The sequence below is a fragment of the Psammomys obesus genome, unplaced genomic scaffold (genome assembly GCF_907164565.1).
Source record: "Psammomys obesus unplaced genomic scaffold, mPsaObe1.curated_primary_1811, whole genome shotgun sequence".
NCBI classification, from domain to species: domain Eukaryota; kingdom Metazoa; phylum Chordata; class Mammalia; order Rodentia; family Muridae; genus Psammomys; species Psammomys obesus.
This window is the reverse complement of record NW_026586173.1, coordinates 14774626-14787843: the sequence shown is the minus strand read 5'-3', so window position 1 is coordinate 14787843 and position 13218 is coordinate 14774626. Positions and strand designations below refer to the sequence as shown.

Sequence of the window (13218 nt, the reverse complement as noted above, 5' to 3'; positions counted from 1 at the left end):
AATATAATATAATATAATATAATATAATATAATATAATATAATATAATATAATATAATATATAGTGTATATGTGTATATATATATACTCCTCTTGACTTAGCATTTCAACCTGTTGGATAGGATAATGGGCAAAGTTCTCTTTTTCTGTAACTTCTTCTAGCTGACATTAGGAAGAGGTTATTGAGGGCCCAGGAAGGCTAAAATGCTAGTCAAAGGCTTTTATGGGCTTTTAATGGGGCTTTTATCAGAAGCATCTAATTAGCAATCCAGCTGAAGCAACAGAGAGGCATTACATCGCTGGCATGGTTTACAGCAGCTTTCAGCAAGTCCAAATTTCAGCAGCTTGCAATCCACAGGTGATCCCTAAATGGAGTCTGCCCCTCCGCAAGTCCACTGGTAGAAGACGACCTCCTCCCCTTCCCTCTGACTCTAGCCTATCAGTTCTCATCAGGAATGGCTGCATTGTCTTCCTCTGAGGCCTGGTAAGGCTGCTCTCCCCTCAGGAGGAGGTGATCAAAGAGCTAGCCACTGAGATCATGTCAGAGACAGTCCCTGTTCCTATTACTAGGAAACCCACTTGGATACTGAGCTGGTTCATTAAGAAAATCAACAAGACAGACAAACTATTAGGCAAACCAACTAGAAGGCCAAGAGATAATATCTGAATTAACAGAATCAGAAATGAAATGGAGACATGACAACAGACACTGAGGAAATGAAAAGATTCATTAGGTCTTATCTCAAAAGCCTATAACCACAAAACTGGAAAATCTATATGAAATGGATAATTTTTTAAACACTTGGTTTTTTTTAAAGATTTTTCTTTTATTTTATTTTATGTACATTGGTGTTTTGACTGTGTGCGTATCTCTGTGTGAGGAGTTACAGACAGTTGTGAGCTGCCATGTGGGTGCTGGGAATTGAACTCATTGCTCTTAACCTCTGAGCCATCTCTCCAGCCCCCTGAAATGGATTTTTAATAGACTCCATATACCAAAGTTTAATCAAGATCAGGTTAACAATATAAATAATCCTATAACCCCTAAGGAAATAGAAGCAATCATTAAAAGTCTCCCAGGCAAAAAAAAAAAAAAAAAAAAAAGCTTAGGAAAAGATAGGTTCAGTGCCGAAAAGGTATATTTATTTCTGTTTGGATGGAATTTGTGTTTGGAAGGAATGTCCACTTCATTCATAACGTTGGTTAGTTTCATTATTTCTCTGTTTAGTTGCCATCTCCATGACCTGTCCATTGATGAGAGAGGTCTGTTGAAGTCTCCTACTATTAATATGTGGGGTTCAATATGTGATTTAAGCTATAGTAATGTTTCTTTTACAAATGTAGATGCCCCTGCCTTTGGAGCATAAATGTCATCTTGGTCAATTTTTCCTTTGATGAGTATAAAGAAGTGCCATTCCCCATATTTTTTTATTAATTTTGGTTGAAAGTCTATTTTATTAGATTAGCTACTCCAACTTTTTTCTTGTGTTTGCTTGCTTGAAAAACCATTATATTCAGCCCTTTATTCTGAGATAATGTTTGTCATTATTGCTGAAGTATTGTTCTATTTTTTAATTTATTTATTTTTATTAATTAATTTTTTATTAATTTGTGTCCCAGCTGTAACCCTCTCCCTCATCCCTTCCCAATACTACTCTCCATTCCTCATTTCTTCCCATGCCTCTCTGTTGTATATGGTTATGTATATGTATATAGTTAATATGTAAATATTAACTATATGTATATAGTTAATATTTACTATATAAATATTATATAGTAAATATATATATATATATATATAACTATATATATAGTTAATATTTACTATTGATATAACTTTTAGTAAAGCTGCGGTTAATCCTAAACAGCTGTATAACCAAATCACCACAAAGAGACCAGAATTTTTTTTTTTTATTTTTATTATTAGTTACATTTTCTTAACTCTGTATCCCAGCTATATCTGCTCCCTCATTCCCTCACAATCCCACCCTCCCTCCCTGTCTGGAGCGGTGCCTCTGGCAGCTGCTTTGATATTTAAATCTCAGCGGAGAGACTGCTTTTACCAGACCTTCTCTAAAGGCAGGGTAGAATTTGCAAGTCCATCTCCTTTTGTTTGTGACAGCAGGTAGGATAGATAGCTTGTGAGGATCACACCTCTTCCTCAGACTCCTAGTAGAAATTAACCATTGTTCTGAGATGTTTTTACTCTGGCTCAGAAACTCTACAATAAAAAGACAGGCCGACAGTTACTGCAGAAGAAGGCTGAAGATGATGCTCCAAGCATCCTGTCTCAACTCTTGTGTAAACAGGACACAAATAAGCAACTAGATACAATGTTGTGCAATGGGAGGAGCCAGAGGACAGGAAAGAGGGGAGGAGCTAGAGAACAGGAAGGGGCGAGAAGGAGGAGGAGCTCCAGGAGAAAGCATGAGAAGGGAGCACGAGGAGAGCAGAGCTGGAGGAGAGAGCTTGGAGGACTTGGAGCATGAACCAGACCTAAGATTTCACAAAAAGCAAGTATAACTGTGGGAAATCTAAATGTTAGGAAACAGAGGGTTGGAGGCAGAGACGGGAGACTTGCTGCTGGCACTGCTTGCTGCAGCAGCCTGCCTTTTGTTGTGGCTGTGGAGTCTGGACCTTTAAAAAGTTTCCTGTGTGCTGTGTGTTTATTTTATTAATTTTAATCCTCACTCCCAACTCAAGAACCGTTCGACTCTGCTGGCTGGCTCCGGCACCTCCCTCATCTCCTCCCTGCCCCTTTCCAAGTCCACTGACTGGGGAGGACCTCCTCCCCTTTCATCTGACCCTGTTTTATCAGGTCTCTTCAGGACTGGCTGCAAAGTCCTCCTCTGTGGCCTAGCAGGACTGCTCCTCCCTTGGGGGGTGGGGAGGTCAAAGAGCCTGCCACTGAGTTCCTGTCAGAAATAGTCTCTGTTCCCCTTACTATGGGAAACCAATTGGTTACTGAGTTACCACAGGCTACATCCGAGCAGAGGTTCTAGTTTATAGCCATACATAGTCCTTGGTGGAGTGTCAGTCTCATAAAAGACCCCTGTGCCCAGATATATTTGGTCCTTGTGGAGCTCCTATCCTTTTCACGTCATATTAACTCCCCCTTCTTTCATATGATTCCCCGCACTCTGCCGAAGGTTTGGCTATGAGTCTTAGTATCTGCTTTGATACACTGCTACGTAGAGTCTTTCAGAGGCCCTCTGCGGTAGGCTCCTGTCCTGTTACTTGTTTTCTCTTACATCCAATGCACATCCCATTTGCCTTTCTAAGTGAGGGTTGATCATCTTATCCTGTGTCCTCTTTCTTGTTTATCTTCTTTAGTGTATTGATTTCATTATGTTTATCATATCTTATAGGTCTATATAAGTGAGTATATACCATGTGTGTCTTTCTCCTTCTGGGATACTTCACTCCGAATGATCTTTCCTAGATCCCATTTGCCTGCAAATTTCATGATTTCCTTGTTTTTGATTGCTGAGTAGTATTTCATTGTGTAAAAATACCACAATTTCTGTATCCATTCCTCCGTTGATGGACATCTGGGTTGTTTCCAGGTTCTGGCTATTACAAATAAAGCATCCTTAGCCATCAGGGAGATGCAAATCAAAACGGCCCTGAGATTTCACTTTACATCCATCAAAATGGCTAAAATAAAAAACTCAAATGACAACACATGCTAGAGAGGTTGTGGAGAAAGGGGAATCCTCTTCCATTGCTGGTGGGAATGTAAACTGGTACAACCACTTTGGAAATCAATCTGGTGCTTTCTCAGACAATTAGGAATAGTGCTTCCTCAAGATCCAGCTATACCACTGCTAGGCAGATACCCAAAATTTGCTCAAGTACACAAAAAGGACATTTGCTCAACTATGTTTGTAGCAGCTTTATTTGTAATAGCGAGACTAGGATTTATTTAGTTAACCTAGAACACAATGCTGGGCAATAGTTGCTTCATCCTAAATCCCCAAGCCTGCATAGTATCCTACCATTCAGATTCACCCACTATACTTGCTTTTAGTGATATCTTAGATCCGGTTCATTTCTCCACCTTGTTCCAAGACCTTTCCTCCAGCTTCTGCTCTCCCAGCCTCTGCTCCCCTTCTCCCTCCTACTCCATCTTCTCCTCCGGCTCCTCCCCTCTTCCTCCTACTCCTTTCTCTCCTCCTGCTTCCTTCCTTTCCTTTGCTCAACATTGTGGCAAGTTGTTTTAATTGACAAATAATGGCATGTTTATACGAACTTGAGACAGGTGATGCATAGAATAAGTATCACAATGTAGTGTCTAGATTGAAACCAGATAGTGGGGGAAAGAAATCAGCACTTGAATGAACAAGGGTAAGGTGTATACATTCCAAAAGAACATTATACCAACACCCCTCCCCAAATCCACTGGTAGGGGAGGTCCTCCTCCCCTTCATTCTGACCCTAGCCTATCAGGTCTCATGAGGAATGAATTCATTGTCTTCCTTTGTAGCCTGGTAAGGCTGTTCTCTCATTAGGGGGAGGTGATCAAAGAGCCAACCACTGCCTTCATGTCAGAGACAGTCCATGTTCCACTTATTGGACACCCACTTGGGATACTGAGCTGCCATGGGCTACATCTGTGCAGGGGTTCTAGTTTATCCCCATCCATGGTCCTTGGTTGAAGTATCAGTTTCAGAAAAGACCACTGTGTCCAGATTTTTTGGTTTTGTTGCTCTTCTTGTGGAGCTCCTGTCCCTCCAGATCTTTTTTTTTCCTCCAGATCTTTCTATCTCCCCCTTCTTTAATAAGATTCCCTGCACTCTGCCCAAAGTATGACTATGAGTATCAGCATTTGCTTTGATACCTTGCTAGGGAGAGTCTTTCAAAGGCCCTCTGTGGTAGTTTCCTGTACTGTTGCCTGTTTTCTCCCACTATGTCTGTCATGTTTGCCTTTTTCAGGATTGATCATCTTGCCAAGGGTTCTCCTTATTGCTTAATTTCTTTAGATGTACAGATTTTACTGTTTATCTTATATTATATGTCTAATATCCACTTATAAGTGAATATAACCCTGTGTATCTTTCTACTTCTGGGCACCTCACTCAGGATAATCTTTTCCAGTTCCCATAATTTTCCTGCAAATGTTATTATTTCCTTGTTTTCGATTGCTGAGTAGTATCCCAATGTCTCAATGCACCACACTTTCTGTATCTATTACTCAGTTGAGGAACACCTACACTGTTTCTAGATTCTGGCTCTTATGAAAAAGCTGCTATGAACATGGTTGAGCAGATGTCTTTGTTGAATACTTGGGCATCCTTTGATTATATACCTAGGAGTGCTATAGCTGGGTCTTAAGGTAGCACTATATCTAATTGTCTGAGAAAGCACCAGGTTGATTTCCAAGGTGGCTGTACAAGTCTATATTCCTTCCAGCAATGAAGGAGGCTTCCCCTTTCTCCACATCCTTTCCAGTATGTATTGTCACTTGAGTTATTGATATTACCCATTCTGATCGGTATAATATGAAATTTCCCTGATGGAAAGGGTCATTGAGCATTTTTTAAGTGTTTTTCTGCCACTCTGTACCCCCTTTTTTTTTTTTTTGGATTGCTTTATTTGTTGCTTTTTAACATCTTGAGTACTTTATGTATTCTGGATATTAGCCCTCTGTCAGATATAGGATTGGTGAAGATTCTTTCACAGTCTGTAGGCTGTTTTTCATCTATTCCTATTATTCTTAGATTTCAGCTTTTCATGGTGTTCTTGATTTCTTGGATGTTTTGTGTTTTGAACTTTCAGATTTTACTTTTCTTTTAACAGATGTATCAATTTCTGCAAGTGTATCTTAAGCACTAGAGATTCTCTCTTCCATCTGTTGTATTCTGTTGGTGATGCAGACCTTTGTGGTTCCTGATCTTTTCTCTAAGTTCTCCAGCTCCAAGATTTTCTTTGTTTGTGTTTTCTTTATTGATTCTAATTCTGTGTTCATGTCTTGCACCATTTCCTTCATCTATTTGAATGTGGATTCCTGTCTTTCCATGATAGCCTCTATTTTTTTGTTCATCTCCCCTCTCTGTGCCGCTATTTGTGCCTCTACATGTGCCTTTATTTGTTTGGCTGTATTTGCCTGTATTTCTTTGAGAGCTTTGTTCATTTTCTCTTTATGTGCCTCTAATAGCTGGATAAGCATAGATTTGAGATAATTTTCCTGATGTCTCCTAAGATTATGCTTCAGTGCTGAGACATACCTGTATGTGTTACTCTTCTCTGGGCAGTGGTATGGTGAAGACGTAAGAAGCTGGACAGAATTGGTTCACTTGTAAAACATCTGTTTTATTCCCCTCAATCTTCAATAGTTTTCTACTTTTGCAACAGTATATAAAATATTTTATTATTCTAATGTTTCCTGGAGTCTAGTTATAGCATCTGTACTCCATATCAATTCATGTTTGGTCAAATTTGAAATACTTTCTGAATTCTCAATCATATAATTATCTTATAATGAAAAATATATGAGTATATGAGACCAGGTTATTCTTGGTATTCAATTATAGACTCTCACTCCCTATTGCCTAGTAGATCTTTACCTGAAACTATATTCTAAGAGATCACAGAAAAAGAAGGCAGATACCATGATGATGCCCCTACCTATCTATTTCTCTGCTTATATATTGGAATCTTTTTTAAATGAAAGCAAAAACAATATAAATAAAGAAATAAGAATGCATGTTTCCTGAATTCATTAATGATGACATCTTGCCGTCAGAATTATTAAAATTAGTAATTACATTAGTAAAGTACATAGTAAATAGAATAAATCAACATAATATACTTGTACTATCCTTCAAAATATTTAAATTTCTCTAAAAATGTCATATTATATTGATATAGATACAGATTTATTATGGAAAGTATTCATGTTGTTCTTATTTTCATCCTGTTTACTATATTTTTCTATTATCCATGAGAACCAAGCAGCTGACAATTTTTTTTATTTTCTTGAGCATACTCATTTAAAGTATACATAATAAACATAAGGAGGATATAAGCATATCAACGTCTGTCCTACATTTCACAAGTGAGTAGAGAAATCTGAAAGTGCCATTCTCTCTGCCCTAATTTCCTCCTGAAATGCAAACAGAACCATGTATATCCATCACTAGACTGTCAGTGCACACCCTGATGTTCCCTTCACTGTGGAAATTGGTGGCATGTGAGACTCTCAGTATTCAGCCTCCAGTATTAACAGATCATTTTTTCAGAACATTTTATGGACTTCTATGAAGTGTTTTGCTTCTGAAAAATGCAAAGCAGTACATATAGGGAGATCAAATGAATCCTGTAAAACTAAGTAAATTTTCAAATTAATTAACAAGTATAGCATGCTTTTAAAGTTACAAGTACAAAAGCTATGGAAAACAAAGGACAAACTCTATTAGAGATGTCAAGAAACCTTGAAGGAATTGTACTGGATAAGATACAACAGGATGAGGGCTAAAGTAATGACTGCTGGTAAAGAGTGTGGATCGTTCTTGCAGAGAACCTGAGTTTGAATCAAAGCAATGATCTCAAGCAGCTTACAACAGGCTATCACTTCAGTATCAGAAGGATCCAAGCTCTCTGGTCTCGCCAGGAAATTACACCCATGTGCACATACACATAACACATACACAAACACAACATACATGCTAGTTTTAAAATGATATTCCTTAAAACCTGCATAGTGCTTAGAGTACTACACTTGATCAAAACAAAAGTTTACTCAAATAAAACATTCTTGAGGCTCTAAATAAAAGAGAAAATTTAAGGTACAATGTCTGGGTAAAGTAGCATATTATAAAGAATATTTAAGCTCTATAGCATAGTAGGATGATGATAGCTAGAATCTATATTTGTATAATTTGAAATAAGACTGTGAACATTCTGAGCAAACATGAATTGAATATTTGAAAGCCTAATTGGTAAATTCAGTTTCTCCAACTAAATTTCTTGTGTTTTTATATTTTGAAAATAAAATATAATTCTGTTTTATCCACTTCTGTTTACTCACTCCAACTTCAACGAATCAATACTTGTTCTCATTCAAACCCATTGACTCCTTTTAAATTCTGTGTGTGCATGTGTGTGTGCGTGCGTGCTTGTGTGTGTGCGTGTGTGTGCGTGTGTGTAATTTGTATCTGCTAATACATTACCTTACTACATTTGTGCACATTTGAAATTACTAAATTTGGAATTTTATTTACCTGGTTCTAATTGTATAACATAAGAAAACCTATCATGTAAATATGGCAAAAATAATTTGTCAAATCCAGGTCGTGACAGCAAAATAAGTAAGTAACAAATAAATGGCAATATATTTAAAGATTTAGGCCAATATAATATATAGAAGACCACAGCAAAACTCAGACATTCTTACTCACCAAGAACTCTGTCTCTGCGAAACACATGAATGGATCAAGTGTACTAACCAAATAACACCTCAGAAAAGACATGCTACCTTAGAAATGAGTTTCCATAAGGCCTCTTTCATGTCTTTATTCCTTAAGCTGTAGATGAAAGGGTTCAACATTTGAGGGAGCACTGTGTACATCATATACGACACTGTAGTTATCTGAGGTGAAACAGTAATTGCAGAGCAGACGTAAACCCCAACTCCTGCACCATAAAATAAAGAGACTACTGACAAATGAGAACCGCAAGTGGAAAAGGCTTTGTACCTTCCTCTCAGGGAAGATATGTTCAAAACAGAAGAGACAATTCGAGTATAAGAGAAAATAATTCCAAAGATTGGAATGCCACCAAATATAAATGTTGCAAGATATATTAGGATGTAATTGATGAGAGTATCAGAACAAGCAAGCTTGATGACCTGAGCAAGTTCACAGAAGAATAGAGGAAGTTCAACGTTTGTGCAAAATGACAGCCGAAGTACCATTAGACACTGTAATAAGCTGTTCGCAATGCTAATGATCAAGGACAATAGAATTAGTACACCACAGAAGTGCTGATTCATAATTACTGTGTAATTCAAGGGATGACAAATAGCTGCATAGCGATCATAGGCCATTGCAGCAAGGACACAGCTTTCTACTAAAGCAAAATTCAAAACAAAGCAGGCCTGAGTGAGGCAGCCTGTGTAACTGATGCTCCAATCGTGTGTATAGATATTCTTCAGCATATTTGGGATGGTAGTCGTGCTTAGGCAGATGTCAGCAAGTGAAAGTTTGGAGAGAAAGAGGTACATTGGTGTCTGTAAATGGGAGTCAGAGATGACAGCGACAATAATGAGCAAATTTCCCAAAATTGTGACCAGATATGTAAACAAGAAGAGGCCAAACATGAGGGGTTCCATTGTCAGATCATAGGCTAGACCAACCAAAAAAAAGTATGACATGCCTGTTTGGTTTCCTGGTCCCATGTTGCTGGTCAACCTAATAGAGACACAGAGTGAAATAATAAGGACACATGCTTCAGCATCACTTGGGGACATATTAGAGACAAAAGTTTGACTGTCAATTCAGAGTCATCCCTCAGCCTCATTTAAGATACAGGCCAGTAGACAATAATTAATTTCATTGGGTTGGTTGTGATACCTATTTGGTTGTGGAAATGTTTGTATCATTTCACATATGTGGATTACAGAACAGGACATAATAGTAGCCAGTTATCTCCTTTTACAGCTTGAGTCAAGAGGCTGGGACTCCAGTTGTGTGCCTTGGTGTTAAGAAACTTTACCTGAAAAGTAATCTTGCAGTTCTAATGTATTTTAGGTTTTATGAGAAAATATATACTTATTGAAGGTATTTCTCTTTTGCAAAGATGAAATTATGCAAAGATAAAATATTTACATTTACAAATTTCTCCTTCAGGTTATTTTCTTTCTTTGCCCTTTGATAAAACATTTTTAAATAAATTTACCCATATTTTCATTCAGAAAAGGACTTCATATTTCCTGTAATAGAGACTTCATATTCTTCAAAAGTGTAAATCCCTTTCATTCCGTTGGAAATAACACTAACATGACAATAGCATCATAGAAATTATATCATTTTTAACACATGAGGATCCACTAGCATAATCTGTAATAAACCAGAACATTTGAATAATGTGCAAGATTCAACCAATCCCATTTTTTATTGTTCAATTGAGTGTGACTTACTGATTATTTCTATTTTTGTCTTACAAAACACTCTCTAATTTAAAAGGGAAATAAGAAAATGACCACATTGCTTGAAAATGTATCTTCTACTCTTTAAATGAACATCCATGGCAATGGGTTTAATTACCATTTTTCATAAGCCATCCATTATCTTTTAACTTTTCCTTTTTTCTATGCTATCTTACTGCTCCTGTATTTCCTTTCAACCCTGATTTCCGAGTTCATGTCTCATTTGCTCTATTATCCTTACCTCTTTCCTCATAACCTCTGTCCTCCTATTGTCTTTCTGTTTTCATGACCTGTCCTTATCTTAAACCTGTACACCTACACACACACACACACACACACACACACACATGCTCACACACGTAAGCACTGAGAATGAAATGAAAAGAAAGTTTAGCTTTTCAATCAGAAAACAATCCACAGCATAGAAAAAGAGAAAATTTGAGAATAAAATTATGTGAGATTTAAGAAATCCTCACTAAATATTGGTTTCCACTTAGAAGTAGAAAGTGTATGTTTAATTGAGACTTATTTTTCTCTACTGCCTGTTTATATTAAATAACAGTTAGACATCTATAAATATGAACACAATATGTCAGTGCTCAGTATGCAAAAACCTAACAATGTTTTTATGTAGCACATGTAAGACACTCAGGATCCTAATACTTACGTTCCTGTACAGAAACAGTATATTATTCATGTAATATAGGAGTAGGATAGTCCACTAGTTACTAAATGGTTCAATCAGGGACTCAGAAAGCCATTATGAGACAGACTACAGCACACATCTTTTCAATCAGATGTAGCTACTCTGCACACTGGAAAATAGCTGATTGAATTGCTAAATAGCCTGTTTGTGACAATCATTTCCCCATTCATTTGTATAACACAGTTCACACTGAATGTAAGCAAACATTCATCTATTAGACCTCAGTGTATCTTGATGAACACCATAAAGGCATTTCATTACTGGGAGTAAATAAAATGAAAGCACTCATAGCTGCACTCAACATAAAGGACCACCATTCTGCCTCTTCTGTATGGGTTTCTGCTTTGTTACCATTAATTTTCATACAAAGATTCATAAACCCATTAGAACAAATTATATGTAATAGAAGTTGAGAAACTTACAAGAGATAACATATTTAAATTGATAATTGTTTAAATCAGGGGAATGACTAAGTGCTAAAATACCGTATGAAATGATCTTCATTTGAATACTAAGAATAAAAGACAAATGAAATAAATATTATTTAAGTCTGTTTATATAAAACCTTACAGGAAATAAAACAAATCAAATCATGAATGAGTTATATATTTATATCGTACCTAAACAAAGCATTCACTGGTGACTTAATGTGATCAGAAATGGCTCTAAAATCTTAATTTTATATCGAAGATAGAAAATACACCTGTGTTGGATGTTGCATCCTGAATTGGCCAGACCTATTAAATGAGGTATCCACATACTGGTTCTACCGTCTCTGTCTCCCCAAGGGTTTAATATCCAAAGGTCCTCATTAGAGTAATTGCTACATTACCATTCTGAGCCCTGGAGTGCATGTAGTAGTGATTCATCATCACTGCGGTGATGATTGCACTGGGGTGTTTTAATCATAGAGTTCTTTCAATCCACATTTTAAATTCTCTTTTAATGATATAATATAATTGTACTGCTTCTCCCATTCTCTTCCTACCTCCAATCTTTCTCATATACCTCCAATTCTGTCTTTCAAATTGATGACCTTGTTTTATATTAGTTGATGTTAAAAACATATTTATGTGTGAACATATATACATATTTCTAAATATAACATGCTCAGTATGTGTTATTTCTGTCTGTATATTACTATATTTTATGTATATGTATATATTCAAGACTGATCAAATTGGTGTACTCTTACCAGGGCGATACTATTTCTACTCTTTTTAGCATTTTTAGTTCTTTGAGTAGAATTGAGGCTTTATGGGATTTCAAAAACCCACTAAAGTGGGCCCAATTGTTGTTATCTTTATTCAGCTCATATTTAGGCACTCAATTTGGTGAGTTGTTATTATTTTGACTTCAGACATTACCAGAGGCACCTGTATATTACTGTTTTTACATCTGTATCACATATTGTTTCTCTGAAAATTAGTGTCCTTTGCAGTTATAAACAAAGAGAACTATCTGATTAATGACTCTAAAGAATCTGATTTGATATTATCACTGAAATATATTCCTAATATATGGTTATAAATATTAATATTACAGATGTTGCAAACTCACAGTCTCCGGCAAATCTTTGTTTAGATATTGTAATTACATGATTTATAAATATTATTTATTTACTCTTTGGATTTAAAGGGGAACCTGGGCATGCAGTGAAACAAGTGTGGAGATCAGAGGACAACATACAAGTGTCAACTCTCTCCTTCTACCCTGTGGGTCCAGGCAATGAACTGAACGAGAAAGGATTAACAGAACATTCAATTTCCTGTGAAGCCATGTTTCTGGTCCAAATATTGTATTTAAATGTTTTTAATCTTAAAAATATAATACCCTTTTGTTGTTTAAATCTGAGTCCATAAAACACAGTCTTGAAGGGTACTGTAGCAAATGCCATTAATCCCACTACTTGAGAAGTAGATGCAGGTGGACACTTGTGAGATTGAGGCCAGCCTGGTCAACATAGCAATTCCCAAAACAACAGGAGTTACATAACAGAGAGCCTCTGTCTCAAAAACTCAAAACAAACAAAAATACGAACTCCTTTACCTCACAATGAGTTTTATTATTTTAAAAAATGTCATACATGCACATGTTTTATTTAAATCCCCTCCTCATAATTCCTTCACTAATTGTTTCCACAAACTTCCCCTCCCATCTTAAAGTGATGTCTCTTTTTACCAAAAAGAAAATAAGTCCACTCAGGACTCCCTGTGTATAGCAAAGGAAAAGACCAATTACTGAAGCATAGGAAGCTCTCAGGTCACTTCCTGAAGAAAAGCTAATCTCCATCCACATGTGAATTAATTGTCAATAGATTCTTTTCTAGGACTAGGATAAAATTAATCTCCTTATCAGTGCTAGGA

General features: G+C 36.6%; 1 protein-coding gene across 1 annotated transcript; it reads right to left on the bottom strand.

Annotated features, from left to right (window-relative positions):
• Window positions 1-8457: 8457 nt before the first annotated feature.
• Window positions 8458-9396, bottom strand: LOC129672064 (olfactory receptor 7G2-like). The gene has a single exon (XM_055601262.1). It carries the CDS (start codon window positions 9394-9396, stop codon window positions 8458-8460), a length of 939 nt encoding a protein of 312 aa, XP_055457237.1.
• Between the last annotated feature and the right edge of the window lie 3822 nt (window positions 9397-13218).